Source organism: Puma concolor, chromosome C1 (assembly GCF_028749965.1).
Source record: "Puma concolor isolate L17-30 chromosome C1, mPumCon1.1.hap2, whole genome shotgun sequence".
Classification (NCBI taxonomy): domain Eukaryota; kingdom Metazoa; phylum Chordata; class Mammalia; order Carnivora; family Felidae; genus Puma; species Puma concolor.
Genome location: NC_141674.1, coordinates 98,714,343 through 98,736,170, shown reverse-complemented (window position 1 = coordinate 98,736,170; position 21,828 = coordinate 98,714,343). Strand labels below are relative to the sequence as shown.

Below are 21,828 nucleotides of genomic sequence, written 5' to 3'. Positions count from 1 at the left end.
AGTGTTCCTGTGGAGAAGGAGGGCAGAAGGCTGGGAGCAGACAGCGAGATCTGAGGATCTCCTGGGATGCACTGGGAGAGACGGATCCTCCTTCTTGGAGCACAACTGGAACAGGTGGCATTGCTTCTTGGCGGACAAAAGAGCCAGCAGGCACCATTACACTCTCCCGCTCCTTAGCATAGGTGCAGAGACAACTGCTGAAGACAGCTAACCTGGACATTGGCTTTTTGCTGAGCTTTACTCCAAATTCAAAGTTCCTGCATATTGGTGTGACTGCCCTTCTGGGATAAACCTGCACCAGCCTCATCATGGCAAGACCCTCCCCCAGAGGATCAGCATGGATCTGCTCCATGCCAGGTCTCTAAAGTTTGGAGTTTAAATTTTGTTTTAAGTTCATTTATTTATTTGGAGAGGGGGGGTGGGCAGAGAGAAGGGGAGAGAAAGAAGCCCAAGCAGGATCTGTGCTCTCAGCTCAGAGCCTGACACAGGGCTCAATCCCACAAACTGCAAGATCATGATGTGAGCTGAAATCAAGAGTCAGATACTCAAATGACTGAGCCACCCAGGTGCCCCTAAAGTTTGGAGGGTTGTTTTTCCTTAATGTGTATTTATTTTTGAGAGAGAGACAGAGCACAAGCAGGGGAGAAACAGAGAGAGAGAGGGACACAGAACCTGAAGCAGGTTCCAGGCTCTGAGCTGTTAGCACAGAACCTGATGTGGGGCTTGAACCTACAAACCTCAAGATTATAACCCGAGGTAAAGAGGAATGCTTAACCGACTGAGCCACCCAGACGCCCCTGGAATTTTTTAATCTTAGCCATACTACATTAGATAAAACTCAGGTGTACTGCACTTCCAGAGTGAGCAGATCACCCAAACACAGGCAGGGTGAAGGCAGGGATCTAAGGGACACCTGGGACACATGAGTGGAGATGGTTCGCTCTTCCGTGAGGGCTTCCCAGACAGCAGTGGGAGCAAACTCCACTCTCCAGGGACAAGAGAGAGGGCCGACATCATTTTCCTCCCCTATCCCTTAGTGTAAACTAATTTCAGTTAGCAGGACAGCACCAAAATTGAAGGCCTAAACCACTTATGCCAAGCCCCACCCCCCAGTGTTCTGCAGGTGCTTCTTTACTAGGGCAAGTGTGCCTGAGAACCAGAGCAGCAGGCCCCTCCCCAAAAAGACCAGCACAACCGCCCCCCCCCCCCCCCACATGCACCAAGTCTGCTGACCTAATAGAATGCTGCAAAGCTTCAGGTCTAGTGCAAATAACTGATCAGGTCTATTTTAACAAGCAGACAAGAACACACCTAGTTAAAACTCACTACACACTCTGGCCAAGGTCCAAATACTCCCCACTGCAGGCAAGGAGAAACTGCAGAGGACTGAGCTAAGGGAAAGAGCAGCCAAAACACAGTGTACACCAGAAACACTTCCTAAAGCACCAGGCCCAGAATATATGACCTCTTCTTAAAGCTATTACTCTCAGGAGCAAGAAACATAACAGGCTTTCCTAACACACACAAAAAAGACAAAGACCTAGACAAAATGCCAAGACAGATGAATTCATCCCAATAGAGAAAGAAAAGTCATGGCTAGGGATCTACTGGAAACAGATAAAAGTAATATGACTAATCCAGACTTTAAAACAACAATAATATGGATACTAGCTAGACTTGAGAAAAGCACAGAAGACACCAGGGAGTCCCTTACTGCAGAGATAAAAGACCTAAAAACTATTCAGGCCAAAATAAATATTATAACCGCAATGCAAAACCAATTGAATGTAACGATCATGACAATGGGAGAAACAGAGGAACAAATGACTGATATAGAAGATAAAATTATGGAAAATAATGAAGCTGAAAAGAAGAGGGAAAGAAAAATACTGGATCACAAATGTAGACTTGGGGAACTCAGTGACTCCATAAAACATAATAACATTCATACCACAGGAGTCCCAGAAGAAGAGAGGGAAAAAGGGACAGAAGGTTTATTTAAGAAAATGATAGCTGAAGACTTCCCTAATCTGGGGATGGAAACAGACATCAAAATCCAGGAGGCACAGAGAATTCCCATCAAAATCAAGGAAAACAGGCCAGCACCAAGACATATCATAGTAATATTTGCAAAATATATACATAAGGAAAAAATACTAAAAGCAGCAATGGAAAAGAGTTCCCTGATTTACCAGGGAAGACAAATAAGGTTATCAGCAGACCTCCACACAGAAACTTGGCAGGCCAGAAAGGAGTGGCATGATATAGTCAATGTGCTGATGGGAAAAATATACAGCCAAGAACACTCTATCCAACAAAGCTGTCATTCAGAATAGGAGAGACAAAGAGTTTCCCAAACAAAACCTAAAGGAGTTCATGACCACTAAACCAGCCCTGCAAGAAATAGTAAAGGGGACTCTTTTGGAAAGAAAGACCAAAAGCAATAAAGACCAAAAGCAAAATAAAAGAAAAGAATAGAGAAAATCTCCAGACACAATGACTTAACACATAATACAATGGCACTAAATTCATATCTATCATTAACCACTCTGAGGTAAACAGGCTAAATCCTCCAATCAAAAGACATATAGTATGTCAGAATGGATTAAAAAAAAAAAGACTCATCTATATGTTGTTCACAAGAGACTTATTTTCTCCTATTTTATTTGAGAGAGAACAAGCAGGTGAGGGGAAAAGGGAGAAAGAATCTTTAAGCAGGCTCCATGCTCAGTGCAGGGCCCAACGTGGGATCTGATCTTACAACCCTGGGATCATGACTTGAGCCAAAATCAAGAGTCAGATGCTCAACTGAGCCACCCAAGCACCCTAAGACTCATTTTAGACCTAAAGGCACCTGTATACTAAAAGTGAGAGAATGGAGAACCATTTATCATGCTAATGGATTTCAAAAGAAAGCCAGTGTAGTAATACTTAATTCAGACAAACTAGACTTTAAACCAAAGACTAACAAGAGATGACTAAAGGCATTATATCATAATAAATGGGTCTATCCAACAAGAAGATCTAACAATTGTAAAAATTTATGCCCCCTAACTTGAGCACACCCAAATATATAAAACTAATAAGTAACATAGAGGAACTCATTGATAATAATACAGTAATATAACACCCACTTACAGCAATGGACAGACCACCTAAACAGAAAATCAGCAAAGAAACAATGGCTTTGAATGACACACTGGATTAGATGGGCTTAAGAGAAATATTCAGAACTTTTCATCCTAGGGTAGCATACATTCTTTTCGAGTGCACATGGAACATTCTCCAAAATAGATCACATACTGGGTTATATATCAGGCTTCAACAAACACAAAAAGACTGAGATCATACCATGCATATTTTCCAACCACAACACTATGAAACTTAAAGTCAGCCACAAGAAAAATCTGGAAAGACCACAAGTACATGGAGGTTAAGAATATCCTAGTAAATAATGAATGGGTTAAACAGGAAATTAAAGAAGAAATAAAACAATACACAGAAGCAAATGAAAATGAAAATATGACAGCCCAAAATGTTTGGGATGCAGCAAAAGCGGCCATAAGAAGAAAATATATAGCAATACAGGCCTACCTCAAGAAGAAAGAAAAATCTCAAATATACAATCTAACCTTACACCTAAAGGAGCTAGAAAAGAACAAATGAAACCTAAAGTCAGCAAAAGAAGGGAAGTAATAAAGATTAGAGAAAAATAAATGATATAGAAACAAAAAAATAAAACAGATCAATGAAACTAGGAGCTGGTTCCTAGAAAGAATTAACAAAATTGATAAACTCCTAGCCAGACTTATAAGAGAAAGGACCCAAATAAATAAAATCACAGATGAGAGGAGATCAAAACCAATACCACAGAAATACAAACAACTGTAAGAGAATATTATGAAAAATCACATGCCAACAAATGGGGCAATCTGGAAGAAATGGATAAATTCCTAGAAACATATAAGCTACCAAAACTGAAAAAGGAAGAAATCGAAAAGGCAAACAGAGATAACTAGCGAAGAAATTGAATCAGTAATCAAAACACTTCCAACTAAAAGAAGTCCAGGGCCAGATGGCTTTTCAGGCAAAACCTTTAAAGAAGAGTTAATACCTATTCTTTTGAAACGGTTCCAAAAAAATAGAAATGGAAGGGAAACTTTCAAACTCACTCTACAAGGCCATCATTACCTTGATTCTGAAACCAAAGACCCAGCTAAACACAAGAATTACAGACCAATATCCCTGATGAACATGAACACAAAAATTCTCAACAAAATACTAGAGAAAGTCAAATCCAACAATACATTAAAATAATCATTCACCACAATCAAATGGGATTTATTCCTGGGCTGCAAGGTTGGTTCAATATTCACAAATCAATCAATGTGATACATCATACATAAAAGAAAGGCTAAGAACCGTAATGATCCTGTCAATATATGCAGAAAAAAGCATCTGATAAAGTATCTCATCCATTCTTGATAAAACCCCTCAACAACGTAGGAATAGAGGGGACATATATCAACATCATAAAGGCCATATATGAAAGATTCACAGCTAATATAATCCCCAATGGGGGAAAAACTGAGAACTTTTCCTCTACTGTCAGGAACAAGACAGAGATATCCACTCTTGCCATTATTATTTAACATAGTACTGGAAGTCCTAGCCACAGCAATCAACAACAAAAAGAAATAAAAGGCATCCAAATCAGCAAGGAAGAAGTCAAACTTTCACTATTCGCAGACACGATACTCTATGTAGAAAACCCAAAAGACTCCACCAAAAATTGCTACAACTGATAAATGAAATTAGTAAAGTCAAAGGATACAAAATCAACTTATAGAAACCTGTTGCATTTCTAAACACCAATAATGAGGCAGCAGAAAGAAAAATCAAGGAATCTATGCCATTTACAACTGCACTAAAAACTATACAATACCTAGGAATAAACCTAAGTAAATGAGTAAAAGATCTGTACTCTGAAAACTATAGAACACTGATGAAAGAAACTGAAGATGACACAAAGAAATAGAAAAACATTCCATGCTCACAAATTGGAAGAAAAAATATTGTTAAAATGTCAATACTACCCAAAGCAATCTACATATTTTATGCAATCCCTATCAAAGCATTTTCACAGAGGTAGAACAAACAGTCCTAAAATTTATATGGAAGCACAAATGACCCCAAATAGTCAAAGCAATCTTGAAAAAGAAAAGCAAAGCTGGAGGCATCACAATTCTGGGCTTCAAGCTATATTACAAAGCTGTAATATGCTACTGGCAGAAAAACAGACACATAGATCAATGGAACAGAACAGAAAACCCAGAAATAGACCCACAGCCATAGGGTCAACTAATCTTCTACAAAGCAGGAAAGACTATCTAATGGAAAAAAAGACAGTCTTTTCAACAAATGGTGTTGAGAAAACTGGACAGTGACATGCAGAAGAATGAAACTCAACCACTTTATTTTTTAATTTTTTTTATGTTTGAGAGAGAGAGAGCATGTGAGCAGGGAGGGACAGAGAGAGAGGGAGACACAGAATCTGAAGCAGGCTCCAGACTCCAAGCTGTCAGCAAAGAGCCCAACATGGGGCTCGAACCCACGAACTGCAAGATCATGACCTGAACCGAAGTCGGACACTCAACCAACTGAGCCACCCAGAAACTCCAAAACCGAACCACTTTTAACACCATACACACAAATAAACTCAAAATGGATGAAAGACCTAAATGTGAGACAGGAACCATCAAAATCCTATTAGAGAAAACAGTCAACAACCTCTTTGACCTCAGCTGCAGCAATTTCTTACTTGACACATCTCTGAAGCCAAGGGAAATAAAAGCAAAAATCAACTATTGGGACCTCATCAAGATAAAAATCTTCTGCACAGCAAAGGAAACAATCAACAAAACTAAAAGGTAACTGACAGAATGGGACAAGGTATTTGCAGACAGCACAGCTGATAAAGGGTTAGTATCCAAAATCTATAAAGAACTTATCAAACTCAACAGCCAAAAAACCGATAATCCAGTGAAGAAATAGGCAGAAGACATGAACAGACATTTTTCCAAAGATGACATTCAGATGGATAACAGACACAAAAAATATGCTCCGCATCACTCATCATCAGTCAAATACAAATCAAAACCATGATGAGATACCACCCCCATACCTGTCAGAATGGCTAAAATTAACAACACAGGAAATAAAAGACATTGGTAAGGATGCGGAGAAAGGGGAGCCCTCTTACACTGTTGATGAGAATGAAAACTGGTACAGCCACTCTGGAAAACAATATGGAGGTTCTTCAAAAAGTTAAAAATGGAACTACCCTATGACCCAGCAATTGCACTAGGTATTTACCCAAAGAATATAAAAATACAGACTCAAAGGGATATATGCACCCCAATTTGTTTATAGCAGCATTACCAACAACAGCCAAACTATGAAAAGACCCCAAATATCCACTGACTAATGAACGAATAAAGAAGATGTGTGTATAAATACACACACACAAGGAATACTACTCAGCCATCAAAAAGAATAAAATCTTGCCATCTGCAATGACATGGATGAAGCTAGAGCGTATCCTGCTAAGAAAAATAAGTCAGAGACAAATACTGTCTTATTTCACTCATACATGCAATTTAAGAAATAAAATGGATGCACATATGGGAAGGGGGAAAAGAAAGGAGGGAAACAAACCATAAGAGACTCTTAAGAACAGAGAACAAACTGGGGGTTGATGGAGGGAGATAAATAGGTGAGGAGTATTAAGGAGGGCACCCGTTCTGATGAACAGTGGATATTATATGTAAGTGATGAATCACTAAATTCTACTCCTGAAACTAAGATTACACTATATGTTAACTAACTGGAATTTAAATAAAAGCTTGAAACAACAACAAAAACAAGAAGAAAAGAAAACCCTTGTGTGCACTGTTGGTGGGACTGTAAATTGGTACAGCCACTATGGAAAACAGTATGGAGCTCCTTCAAAAAAAATCAATAATAAAACTACCATATGATCTAGCCATCCCATTTCTAGGAATACATCCAAAGGAAATGAAAACACTATGCTAAAGAGATATCTGTCCCCACATGTTCATTGCAGCAGCATTACTTCCAATAGCTAAGACAAAGAAACAACTTAAGTGTTACCAACAGATGAATGCATAAAGTGTGATACACATACAGACACATATATACACACACACTGTTAGATTATTCAGCCATAAATAAGAAGGAAATCCTGCCATTTGCAATAACATGAATGGAGCTTGGGAGCATTATGCTGTATGAATTAAGTCAAAGAAAAACAAATACTTACATGTTCTCATTTACATGAGAGTCTAAAATTTTAAAAACTCTGGGCACCTGGGTGGCTCAGTCGGTTTAAGCATCTGACTTCTGCTCAGGTCATGATCTCACAGTTTGTGGGTTCAAGTCCCGTGTTGGGCTCTGTACTGACATCTCAGAGCCTGGAGCCTGTTTCAGATTCTGTGTTTCCCTCCCTCTGCCCTCCCCCATCCCGCTGCCCTGCTTGTGCTCTGTCTCTCTCTCAAAAATAAATAAACATTAAAAAAATTTTTTCTAACAAAAAACTCATAGAAAAACATCAGATTTGTGGTTACCAGAGGCAAGGGGCTTGGGGCTGGGGAATTAGATGAAAATGGTCAAAGGTACAAACTTCAAGTTATAAGATAAATAAGTACTAGGGATGTAATTTACCACACAATGACTATAGTTAACACTGCTATATGGTATACGTGAAAGTTAAGAGAGTAAATCCTAAGAGTTCTCATGAAAAGGGAAAGAACATTTTTTTCTTTTTTTTTTTTTGGCATCTATATGAAATGATGGATGTTAAATGTATTACAGTAATCATTTCACAATATATGTAGGTCAAATAATGCTGTGTACCTTAAACTTGGACAGGGCTGCATGCCAAGTATATCTCAATAAAACTGGAAAACATTTGGAAAGAAAAGAACCTTAAGAGTAGTTAAAAACAATGAAGAAGACCTCTTCTACTAAAACAGCAGGATAAAGGTAAGTATATGTTACTAATACAGGTGAAGAGAAAACCATTTAGTCATTCCTCTGACAACATTCATTAAAAGCAGAAACTTTTCAGAGCCTCGTGGGTGGCTCAGTGGGTTAAGCGTCTGAGACCTTTGGCTCAGGTCATGATCTCGCACTTCGTGGGTTCAAGCCCCATGTCAGGCTCTGTGCTGACAGCTCAGAGCCTGGAGCCTGCTTCAGATTCTGTGTCTCCCTCTCTCTCCACCCCTCTCTCACTAACTCATGCATACGCACTCTCTCTCAAAAATAAACATTACAAAAAAGTTTTAAGTAAGTCAATTCATTTTGTAAACTGCAAAACACTATACAAATATAAGGCATTATTCTTTCCTAAAACCTGATGAATAGTTTAAAAAACACATCTAAATACATAAGCATTTTATAATATACGAGATAATATTTTCCAAGTACTTCTATCTAAAAGCACGCCTAAAGTATGGCTATATTTATGTTTAATATTTCAATAAAGGAATATACTAAATATGTCTGAAAAAGAAGCTAATGGGGAAAAACTATATTTTAAAAATATATATTTATTATATATATTTAATATTAATTAAATATTAATATTAATTATATTTATATTAATTAATTAATTATATTATAATTATATAATTATATATAATTATTAAGTTATATTAAATTTATTTTATATATTAAATTAAATTAATAATTTAATATAAAATATTAAATTAAATATAATATAATATATTATATAATTATAAATTATATATTTTAAATAATTATATTATAATTATATAATTATATATAATTATTAAATTATATTAAATTTATTTTATATATTAAATTAAATTAATAATTTAATATAAAATATTAAATTAAATATAATATAATATATTATATAATTATAAATTATATAATTTAATTAATATTAAATATATATAATAAATATATATTTTCTAGTATGACATGTTTATAAGAACAATGTTGCAATTATACTTCAGTAAAAAATTAAGAAAACAAAGTCACACCTAAATGGTACAATTAGTTACTTTAATGCCACAAAACCTACCTTTTCTTCTCTTTCTATTTCAAGTTGTTTCTTAACAGACAAAAGCTCATTTTTGAAATTAGATAGTTCAGCTTCCTAAAGAAAAAAAAAAATATGAAATTTTCAAGTACATCCATGTATTTCTCAAAACAATGCTAACAAATGCTTCAGATATATTCGGTTTTTCAGAGAAATAAATTCACTAATAAAATATATACACTTTAAAAATTTTTTTTTTCAACGTTTATTTATTTTTGGGACAGAGAGAGACAGAGCATGAACGGGGGAGGGGCAGAGAGAGAGGGAGACACAGAATCGGAAACAGGCTCCAGGCTCTGAGCCATCAGCTCAGAGCCCGACGCGGGGCTCGAACTCACGGACCGCGAGATCGTGACCTGGCTGAAGTCGGACGCTTAACCGACTGCGCCACCCAGGCGCCCCTGTACACTTTAAAAGTCTACTGATAGACAGCCTGCTAGCTGAACATGACTAAAGATTTCATTTAGACAAATTTCTTACAGTTTTCTCTGAAGAAATATTAACACCATGTATATTCTCCTCCTCAGCATCTCCTAATATATCCCATTCCTCCTCTCCCCATCTCTATCAGAGTTCCAAATTTATTTGTAACTGGAGTTTATATTTATTCATTTGAAAAAATAGTTCACTCCACCATTTCAGAATATAAATTGGAAAACCACTTAACTATCAAACCCATAAGATCTTTTTCAAAGTGTAAGATTCTTTGATTCCATAGCTCTAAAATTATGGCTTTATTTAATATATTACTCTTTACCACCAGCCATGCTGATACGAAAATTGGCATTAGTACTATTTGCTCTGTAACTCACCAAAGATGCCTTCATTGATGACTGTTCTTGTTCTTTGCTTTTATAAAGTCCTAATTCTGCGTCTCTTTCTTCAACTATTTTATCATATTGGTGCTATATTAAACAGAGAAAATATTTTAGGTGTATCAGAACACAAATAGGTCATGTTTTATTAATGGTGGTATTCTTAAGCATTTAATATTTGTTAGACAATGTCTAGGAATTCAGTGATATATATCTGAGTTTTTTTCCTAACTTTTCAAGTCTTTTTTATTCATATAATGTAATCAATGAAACATAAAAAAACAGTCTTGAAAATAATCTAACACAATAGCAGCAAAAAATTCTTTTTAATTAGAAATGTTGAATGTCATAATTTAAAAACTAAGGTAGGAATGCCAGGACCTCTTAGAAAAGTAACTGATTCCAAATCTGGGAATACAGGATGACTCTTGAGCATTTGTCACAATAGAAAGCAAAAAAGCTGTCAGAAATTATTAAGGTCAAAAGGACTGGCCAATGAGTTTGAAGAGCCTCCCGCTGGCCAAAAGATAAACAATTTGAGCATCAAGGATTATACTGGATTGAGATATATAAAATATACTTAAATCTATGAGTTCACAATATTTTAAAGTTAAGCTCCATGCCCAGCGTGGAACCCAATATGAGACCTGAACTCACGAACCTAAGCTGAGATTGTGAGTAGGATGCTTAACTGACTGAACCACCCAGGCACCCCGAGTTCCCAATATTTTTATGAATTTTGTTAATATTTATTACTTAAATATGTTTAATTCTTGTTGGTTACCTCATAACAATGTTATATTTCACCAACAATTTTTAACATGGATAGATAGATAGATATAGCCTACCTCCTCTCCAAATCTTGAAGGGAATAAAGGTAAATTCCCCTAAAAGAATGACTACTTTTAGAACGTTACTTTTAGAACAAAAAATACAGCATACTCACAAACACAACAAACATGAAGTCTTTCATCTATTTATACCACTGATAAAAATTTGTTTATCCTAATATGTGTTAGCCATATAGATGATATAAATATTTACCAGATACATATCCTGGGGATGTACTTAAATAAATAGAAGGTGGCTATAAGAGACTACTAGGAAAATTCAGAAGAAAAGTGATTACTTCCATACATCACAGATGACAAAGAGAGATTCTACCAAGGAAGTGACACCCGAACTCAGCTTTGTGTAGTTAAGACCCAAACTGTGAGAAATGAGAGATCAAGAATATTCTAGCTGTAATAAGACATTCTTGCATAGTTTTCTGACATATCAGAATGTTATCTTGATTTCATCATTTTATTCATAAATATGGCTCCAATTAATAGTTTTCAATACACAAAAAGGGAAGAGTTACCTTATGTTTTTCCATAAGTGCTACCATTTCAGCTATTTTATGTTGACATCGCTTATCAATTTCTTTCTGTAATTTTACTGCTTCATCAGCTATTACTTTTGCTTTCTCAACCTATCAAATAAAGTGATTCTTAAAATTAATGCACAAAAAACAAATTTAACTTAAATCCAAAGACCATACACACTACTTACATAAAATGCAGAAATCAAACACGAGGATATTAGGAAAGCCAAGCAGAAAATGCATTAACATATAACACCGTAATGTTATAATCTTTTAATGTTATTAATCTTAGTCTTGGCAAAATATACTACTCAGTACTCAAATACTTACAATAACAAAGATATTTTTAAGCTTCATAGAAACTGTCTCATATAAATTTATTAAATCTTTTAAAAATCATAATTTAAAAATAAGAATTGCTTTTCTCTTAAAGTGCTAATAAAAATATAGTTTTAAGATAACAAATTTTCAAACATAGTTTTTCCTACCTCTTCCAAAAGATTTTCTTCTGATATCGTTTTGTCTTTAATTTCTTTTTGATAGATGTCAGTCATTTCTTTAAATTTTTGTTTGGCAACTTCTAGTTCTAACTCTAATTTATTGACCTTTGAGCAAAGAAAATAACATGAACATTAGTAAATGCTGTGGATTACTTAAAAATATTCTGTATTCATTTTGGGGTTTTGTGAATCTTAAAAGATTACTTATTCATTGCAATTGTGGTTAGATCATTTTCTTACATTTTTTATACGGTGAGATGTGCTTTATTTTTCACAAAATCTATCTTCTCCCCCGAAGTATGTATGTAGTGTTAGCAAGTAATGTTTTAAAAGCAACCATATATATATTTTTAATCCATTCCTCAGCAATATTTATTTAGTCTCAGGTTTAGGTTTATTATAGTAAGTACTCCATTTGGATAGAACATCCATGTGACTCAAAGAAAAGTCTGCTCTTTTACCAAAACAAAACAAACAGCTTTACTGAGGTACAACTGATACACATAAAAAAAACTATACATAATGTATACAATTTGATAAATTTAGACATATGCATATACCGTAAAACCACCACGATTCAGATGATAGACATAATGCATCACCTCCAAAAGTTTCCTGCTATCCCTTTGTTTCTTGCCATTAAGAACATTTTAACATGAGATCCTCTTAAATGAATAAGTTCACAATACAGTATTGTTGACTGTAGGTACCATGCTGTACCATCTGCTGCTGTACAGCTGATCTTAGAACTAACTTATCCTACCTAATGGAAACTTTATACAAATTGAGGAACTCTCCATTTCCCCCTACCCCTTGCCCATTCTAATCTCTGCTTCTGTGAATCTGACTCATGCCTCAAAAAAGTGGAATCATGCAGCATCTGTCCTTTTGTGACTGGCTTTTGTTGCTGAATTGGAAGTGTTCTTTATATTCTGAATACTAGATCATTACCAAGTATATGACTGGCTAATATTCTCTCTATCCTGTGGGTTGCCTTTCACTCTTTTGACACTGCCCTTTGATACATTCAATAAAATGTCTACCAACATCCCAACCATCTTTTTGTCAGAAAATATAGAAGCTGATCCTAAAGTTTATATGGAATTATTAGGAACCCTGAATAGCCAAAACAATCTTGAAAAAGAATGATGTTGGAGGACACATACTCATTAATAATTTATAATAAAACTTATTACAAAGCTACAATAATTAAAACAGTGTGATACTGACATAAGATAACATACAGATCAAGGCAATAGAATTGGGAGTCCAGAAACAAGGCCATACAGCTATGGTCAATTTGTAATTTATTTTCAACAAGAGTAACATGACAATTCAATGGGGAAAGAATACTCTAACAAATGTTGCTGAGACAACTGCTATTCACATGGAAAGAAATAAATCTGGACACTTAACCTTGTATCATAAAAAAAAAAAAAACTCAAAACAGATTAAAGATTTAACTGTAATAGCTAAAACTATAAAACTCTTAGAAGAAAATAGGAGCTAACATTCATGGATCTGGCAGTGGATTCCTAGATAGGATACTAAAAGCATAAGCAAATGAGAAAAATAGATTTCATGAAAGACATAGTCTTAAAGAGATTTTCTATAAAGAATTAATATCTTTGATTTCTACTATTTTCATACATTTTGTACAAAAATGTACTGAGTTGTGTAGACATGATTCAAACACAGAAATTATCAAAAGAAAGAGAAACCTGAATTAGCATATCCACCCTCCAGAGTCACTTATTACTTTAGAGCTGAATTAGAAATGAAGAGTAGGTATATGGCAGGGACAGGAATTGGGGAAGGGAGGTATAAGTAATTTAACAATGAATCAGACCGTATACTGTACTCAAGAATCAACCAACTTTAAGATGGAATAGTATCAATATTCATAAATACTTCTGAGTGCCTCTCTTCATTGGTTTGCCCCTTCTGCCCCTCAAATGTAACAAATATCCTTAATATTCATTTTTCCTTGCTCTTCTTTATAGTTCTACTGTATATTTATCTACCAATATTTCAGAGTTGTTTTTGAACTTTATGTAAATGTATGTTTATTTTTCTTTCTTGCATTTTTTTATTCATCAGTATATTTCAGATACTTATGTGTGTAAATACACTTCCTTCATTTTCACTGCTAAACGCTGTTCCATTGTATGAGTGTACTGTAGTGCTTGGTGATGAGAAAGAATGAAATCCAGTCATTTGCAACAACATGGACGGAACTGGAAGCCATTGTGCTAAGAAATATGTCAGAGAAAGACAGATACCATGTTTTCACTCATATGTGGAACTTGAGAAGCTTAACAGAAGACCATGGGGAAAGGGAAGGGGAAAAATAGTTTCAAACAGAGAGGGAGGCAAACCCATAAGAGACTCTTAAATACAGAGAACAAACTAAAGATTGATAAGGGGGATGGGAGAGAGGGGAAAATGGGAGATGGGCATTGAGGAGGGCACTTGTTGGATGAGCACTGGGTGTTGTATGTAAGTGATAAATCACAGGAATCTATCCCCAAAACCAAGAACACACTGTATACGTTGTATGTTAGCTACTTGACAATAAATTATATTTTTAAAAAAATGAGTGCAGGGGCGCCTGGGTGGCTCAGTCGGTTGAGTGTCCAACTTTGGCTTAGGTCATGATCTCACGGTCCATGAGTTCGAGCCCCGCGTCGGGCTCTGTGCTGACAGCTTGGAACCTAGAGCCTGCTTCGGATTCTGTGTCTCCCTCTCTCTCTGTCCCTCCCCCGCTCACACTCTGTCTCTCTCTCTCTCATAAATAAACATTTAAAAAAAATTTTTTTTAATAAAAAAAATGAGTGCAGAATTTTGTCAGATGCTTTTTCTGCAATCACTGAAATGATTATATTGTTCTCTTTTATTACTTGATACAGGAAATTACACTGATAGTTTCAAATTTTAAACTACCTTCTCAAGATAAACCTTCACTCGTTCAATGTAAGATAGTTTTCATTACAAGGTTAAATTTACTATTATATTAAGGATTTTATACATATATATTTTTTAATGTTATTTTTGAGGGAGAGAGACAGAGAACAAATGGGAAAGGCAGAGAGAGAGAGAGGGAGACACAGAATCCGAAGCAGGCTCCACGATCCAAACTGTCAACACAGAGCCTGACGCGGGGCTCAAACTCATGAGCACTGAGATCATGACCTGAGTCGAAGTCAGACGCTTAACCAACTGGGCCTCCCAGGCGCCCTTATACCTATATTTCTAAGGGATAGTGAAAAAATAAAAGATATTCTTGTAATGTCTTTGCCAGGATTTGGTATCAAAAAAACTAGTTGGGAATTGTTCCCCTTCTATTTTTAGGAAGAGTTCATAGAAGGCTGATATTATTTAAAAAAATTTTTTGAATATACAGTTTTACATTACTTTCAGGTGTACAACAAAGTCATTCAGCGTCTCTATACATTATGCTACATACTCACCACAACTGTAGCTACCATTTGTCATCACACAATACTATTAACAATAGTATTACTATGTTCCTATGCTGTACCTTTAATTCCCACGACTTACTCAGTCCATAACTAGGAAGCTGTATCTCCTACTCCCTAACACCCATTTTGCCCATCCCCCAAGACGGGTATTATTTCTTCCTGAAGCATTTGTTAGAATTCACCAGTGAGATCTTCCAGATCTGGATATTTCTCTAGGAAATTTTTCATGACGAATTCAGTATCGCTGATATATGGTTCTTTAGATTTTCTGTTTCATTTTGTGTCCGTTCTAGTAAATTAGGTTTTCCAAATTTTCCCATGTCATCTAAGTTTCAAATTTATTGGCATATAATTGTCCATGACATTCCCTTATTATCTTTCCAGTATTTATAATATTTATATTAATGTCCTATTTCATTCGTACCTTTAGTGAGTTTTATTATTTTTGTGATCAATCCTGCTAAGGGATTATCAATTTTAGTAATATTTTCAAAGAATCAACTTTTGACTTCATTGATTTTTTTCATTTTTTTTCCTCTTTGTCTCTCTTCTGTTTCTTTGATCTCTCTTCTTTACTATTTCCTTTTGTCTACTTTCTTTTGGTTTAATTTGCTCACCTTTTCTCAGTTTCTGAATAAAAACGTGAGTCATTTCTTTTCTAAAACGAACATTGTTTATAAATTTCCTTCCAAAACCTGCCAAATGCATGCGACAAATTTTGACATGCTGTATTTCTATCATTATTCAGTTTAAAATCATTTCTAACTTTTCTTGTGATTTCTTCTTTGGCCTATGACTTATTAGTGTGATATTTAATTTCTAAATATTCAGACTTCTCTAGGTATCTTAAGGTTACTTATTTCTAACTTAATTCTATTGTAGTTAGAGAATATACTTTGTAAAACTTCAATCTTTTTAAACATATGGAGACTTGTTTTATAGCCCAGCATATGGTCTTCCTTGGTAAACATTCTATGTGTCTACAAAATAATTCACAGCTTAACTATAGTGTTCTATAAATGCAAATTAAGTCAAGGTAGTAAATGGTGTTGTTCAGAATTTCTACATTCTTACCAATTTTTTACTAGTTGTATCAATTGCTAAAAGAGGTGTATTATAATTCATTTTAGTTTAAGTTTTTGCTTCATGTATCTTGAAGCTCTGTTATAAAATACAAACATACTCATGATTGTTACATCTTCCTGATACATTAATGCCTTTATCACTGTGAAATGCCCCTCTGGATCTCTGATAATACTTTTATCTTAATCTATTTTGTGTGTTATTAAAACAATCACTCCAGTTTTCCTATTCTTACTGTTTGCATGGTATACAATGTATCTTTTTCATCTTTATTTTCAACCTCCTTGTATCTTTACATTAAATAAAGTATGTCTCTTATAGGTAGCATATAGTTTGGTCTCAATTTTTTATCCAGACTAACAATCTCTGCCTTTCTTTTTATTATTTAGTCCATTGATATTTAAGGTAATTATTGATATGCTTGATTCAGATGTATCATTTTGCTCTTTGCCTTCATGTCATCTCTTTTTTTGTTCTGCTCCTCTTTTGGATTTATCAAAATTTTTTAGTATTCCACTTTTTTGGCTTTTGGCTGGGAGGAGATGAAGGTGCAACTGTCTTTGGTGGTCCCAAATCCAGATTCATCCAACATCAACTGCTGTCACCATGCCAATAAAGTTTGATCCCAATGAGATGAAAGTTGTATACCTGATGGGCAATGGTAGAGAAGGTGGTGCCACATCTGTCCTGGCCCCGAAGATCAGCCCCCTACGTCTGTCTCCAAAAAAGGTTTGTGATGATATCACCAAGGCAACTGGTGATTGGAAGGGTCTGAGGATTACAGTGAAACTGGCCATTCAGAACAGACAGGCCTAGATTGAAGTAGTACCTTCTGCCTCTGACCTGATTATCAAAGCCATCAAGAAACCGCCAAGAGACAGAAAGCAGCAGAAAAATACTAAGCACAGTGGAAATATCACTTTTGATGAGATTGGCAACAAAGTCAGACAGATGTGGCACCGATCTTTGCTAGAGAACTCTCTGGAACCATTAAAGAGATCTTGGGGACTGACTGCCCAATCTGCGGGCTGCAATGTTGATGGCTGACACTCTCATGACATCAATAGTGAGCAGTGGGGCTAAGCTGGTGAAGAACTGTAAATAAAAATATTTCAATAAAGGATCATTTGACAACCAATGGAAAAATTTTTTTCTTCATTCCATTTTTCTATTGGCTTTTCACTGTTTCTTTCCATTATTTTATAGTGACTGCTCTAGAGAGAATATGTATCACTAACTTATAGTCTACACAAGGACTTAATAGTGTACTACTTCATGTATCATGTAAAAATCCTACAACAAAATAGTTGTATTTACCTTCCTGCCCTTTGAGCCATGGCTGTCATATATCTTATGCACTGTACATAGAATTTTTTTATAGAAGCCGAATACACATTTTAAAAATTTTAAAAAAAGAAAAATACATAGCCTTTTGTATTCATTTACATATTTACTGTTTCTAGTACTTTTCATTCCTTCCATTGATTCAAGTTTTCATCTGATGTCATTTTCCTTCAGACAGAAAAAAAATTCCTTCAGCAGATCTTTAACGATTAGTACAACTCTCAATGTCCTTATTTTTGCTGCATACAGAATTCTGGCTTGATGGTTTATTTCTGGCACCACTTTACAGATGTCATTCCTTTGACATCCAGCCTTCACTGTCCTAATGCAAGGTCAGCCCTTATTTGTGTCATTGTTTCCCCATATGCAATATGATGTTCTTCTCTGGCTGCTTTTAAGTTTCTATTTTGGGTTTTAGCACTTTGACTAAGATACACCTGCCTAGGTATCATTTTCTGTTTATCTTCCTCTGGATTTGATAAAAGCCACAGATCTACAAGTTTCTGTTTTTTATTAAATGTGGGAAATTTTTCAGAAATCCTTCAAATAACCTTCTTTTGACCTATTCTCTCTCTACCCTCTTCTTAGGGTCTCCAACTACACACTTAAAACCACTTGATATTGTCCCGCAGGCCACTAAAGTACCATTCCTTTTTTTATTTTCTTCTCCATCTTTCTTCTGTGCTTCTCTGATCATTTCTATTGATCCAGCTTCAAGTTCACGGACACTCTCTTCATCCATTTTCAATCTACTACTAGGACACTTGAAGTTTAAGATATTTTACTTTTCAGTTTTAGAATCTCCATGTGATTCTTTTTTAAAGTTTCCATTTTGGGGCGCCTGGGTGGTGCAGTCCGTTAAGCGTCCAACTTCAGCCAGGTCACGATCTCGCGGTCTGTGAGTTCGAGCCCCGCGTCAGGCTCTGGGCTGATGGCTCAGAGCCTGGAGCCTGTTTCCGATTCTGTGTCTCCCTCTCTCTCTGCCCCTCCCCCGTTCATGCTCTGTCTCTCTCTGTCCCAAAAATAAATAAACGTTGAAAAAAAAATTTAAAAAAATAAAGTTTCCATTTATTCATGGAGATTCCCCATTTGTTATTTCATTAATAATCATACTCTCCATCTTTGAACACAATTAAAATAGCTACATAAATGATCTTACCTGCTAATTCCATCATCTGGGTCATCTTAGAGTGATTTCCTATTGACTTATTTTTATACTGCTAATGGTTATCTGTGTCATCTTCAGTTTAGGGCTACTATAAGTAATGCTGCTATGAAGATTTTGTACATTTCTCCTGATTCTACCTACAGAAGGCTGATTTATAGGATATATGTATCAGTTACTTTTCTACATAATTCTAGCAGTTTGAGACTTCTTTTCATTTTTAACACAATGTTTATATATTTTTAATCTCAAATAGTATTACAGGAAGGTGTAATATTTTTGCTTTCCTAGAAAAGGGCCATGTCTCAAACACCGAGAACCACTGTTTTCCATTCAAGACTCAAAAACTATTTGAGTACTGTCAGTTGTTGTTCAAAGACTTGGGCATATGATAACAAATTAGAGCTCTGACATCATGAGCTGACATTCCCTAAATTCAATTTGTTTCTGCAAAATCAATGGTTCGCAAACTTCTTGGGCAGCCAGATAATCATATGTAGAGCTTCTATAAAATGTAGATTCCATGCAAATTGGTGCAGCCACTCTGGAAAACAGTGTGGAGGTTCCTCAGAAAATTAAAAATAGACCTACCCTATCACCCAGCAATAGCACTTCTAGGAATTTACCAAAGGCATACAGGAGTACTGATGCATAGGGGCACTTGTACCCCAATGTTTATAGCAGCACTCTCAACAATAGTCAAATTATGGAAAGAGCCTAAATGTCCATCAACTGATGAATGGATAAAGAAATTGTGGTTTATATACACAATGGAGTACTACATGGCAATGAGAAAGAACGAAATATGGCCCTTTGTAGCAACATGGATGGAATTGGAGAGTGTGATGCTAAGTGAAATAAGCCATACAGAGAAAGACAGATACCATATGTTTTCACTCTTAGGTGGATCCTGAGAAACTTAACAGAAACCCATGGAGGAGGGGAAGGAAAAAAAAAAAGAGGTTAGAGTGGGAGAGAGCCAAAGCATAAGAGACTGTTAAAAACTGAGAACAAACTGAGGGTTGATGGGGGGTGGGAGGGAGGGGAGGGTGGGTGATGGGTATTGAGGAGGGCACCTTTTGGGATGACCACTGGGTGTTGTATGAAAACCAATTTGACAATAAATTTCATACATTGAAAAAAAATAAAAAAATAAAGTTAAATTAAAAAAAAATAAAATAAAATAAAATGTAGATTCCAAGGCTCCACCCCAAAATCTACTCAATCTCAATTGTGGAGGTATGGGTAAGGAATATGAATACACACATATACCACACACGTTCATGTATTTTAAGCTGCTTATATTATTTTAATTCAGCTAAATCACAGACAAGTACTCTATTACAACTAAAAGGATTCCTGTAATCTCAAAAGATAATTTCTGAAAATAACTGCTACAATATCAAGAGTTTAAAATTCCTAAGTTCTCATCTACTTACTAGTATTTTAAAAACAAAGAGTCCAAATACCTTTATCTCATAAATATTCAGTTGCTTGCTTTCTGCTGTACCCTTTTTTTTTAAGGTCTTGTTCTGTAAAAAATTAAAAATACAGAATTACATTCAGTGATTCAATTTTGCACTGCCACTGACTTAGACTGAAATTACCAAAGGAAAGAAAAGCATTATTCTCTAAAAGTATAGTGAAAAAAATAGTTTTCCTTTAATAGTTTGATTTTGAGAATCAGTACATACCTCTTGCTGGAGTTCTTCAATACACTTGCTTTTATTTTCAACTTGTTTCCTTAAATTGTTACACTACAAATTATGAGAAATTATAATTATTTTATTCAATATTCCAGTCAAAATAAGTAATTTTAAACAAAAATATTGCATAAGGTAACAAAGAGGTCATTTCAAAAATCATGTGGTTGGGGCGCCTGGGTGGCGCAGTCGGTTAAGCGTCCAACTTCAGCCAGGTCATGATCTCGCGGTCCGTGAGTTCGAGCCCCGCGTCAGGCTCTGGGCTGATGGCTCAGAGCCTGGAGCCTGTTTCCGATTCTGTGTCTCCCTCTCTCTCTGCCCCTCCCCCGTTCATGCTCTGTCTCTCTCTGTCCCAAAAATGAATAAAAACGTTGAAAAAAAAAAAAATCATGTGGTTAAGTAATTCCATTAATGTCAAAAATTATGTGATCAAGTATAAATTGTAATGAAGAAAATGTGCCTCTTGGTAAATTCTATACAGAAGGCTGAATTATATTAATTGGATTTTCAAAAGCTACAGCCAGAGATAAGATTAACTGTAATTTGTTCCCCATTATTACTCATTATTCCCCATTTCATTATTCCCTACTCATTATTCCCCATTTCTCATTTCTGAGTCTCTTTTACTTGTTATATTTGGGGAAGGGAAATAATGTGATACTCTATGTTCTAGCTACATTCTAATTCCTCTTATCTAAACCACTTTTTTTTTTTTTTTTATCTCACTTTAAGAGACTATTTCACCTGAGTACACAGGCATGATTGGACCAGGAGGCATTAGGGTAAGAAATATTTGGAGCACCATAAAAGTAGCACAGATTTCTAACCAGTCCTAAGACATTACAACTTTGTAAACTGTCCTAATTTCCATCAAAATAGAAACTCCAAAGGGGGGGCGGAACTAACCTCTCTTAGCACAAACTATTCTGTTAAATATTTTTACTGCAAAACCCACGTGCAGTCATAGTTAGCTATTATTCTAAAGCTGAGTAATACACGGCACTGTTGTTTAAAGTAACTTATTTATCTCATTTTTAATATCCCCCACCCCCAAACCGTCTACTTCACGGAAGAAAAGTTAAAGAAAAGTGATTTTCACAGCAATTTTACTGGTATAAACATATTAGCAGGTACAACTATTTGTGTATACAATTTTTCCTTACTTCCAATTTCGACAGAAAAGCCACCTAGATACTCTGAACAACCTTCCTGATAATTTAAA

General features: G+C 35.4%; 1 protein-coding gene across 1 annotated transcript in view; it reads right to left on the bottom strand.

The window, feature by feature from the left end:
• SYCP1 (synaptonemal complex protein 1) overlaps window positions 1-21,828 on the bottom strand; it is a 116,938-nt gene that overhangs the window by 31,592 nt on the left and 63,518 nt on the right. The window contains exons 22-27 of the mRNA XM_086717907.1: window positions 20,598-20,660; window positions 20,373-20,435; window positions 11,818-11,934; window positions 11,327-11,437; window positions 9,961-10,053; window positions 9,131-9,205 (exon numbers count right to left, since the gene is read on the bottom strand). Coding sequence (XP_086574033.1) covers window positions 9,131-9,205; window positions 9,961-10,053; window positions 11,327-11,437; window positions 11,818-11,934; window positions 20,373-20,435; window positions 20,598-20,660 — 522 coding nt within the window. The remainder of the gene's footprint in view (window positions 1-9,130; window positions 9,206-9,960; window positions 10,054-11,326; window positions 11,438-11,817; window positions 11,935-20,372; window positions 20,436-20,597; window positions 20,661-21,828) is intronic.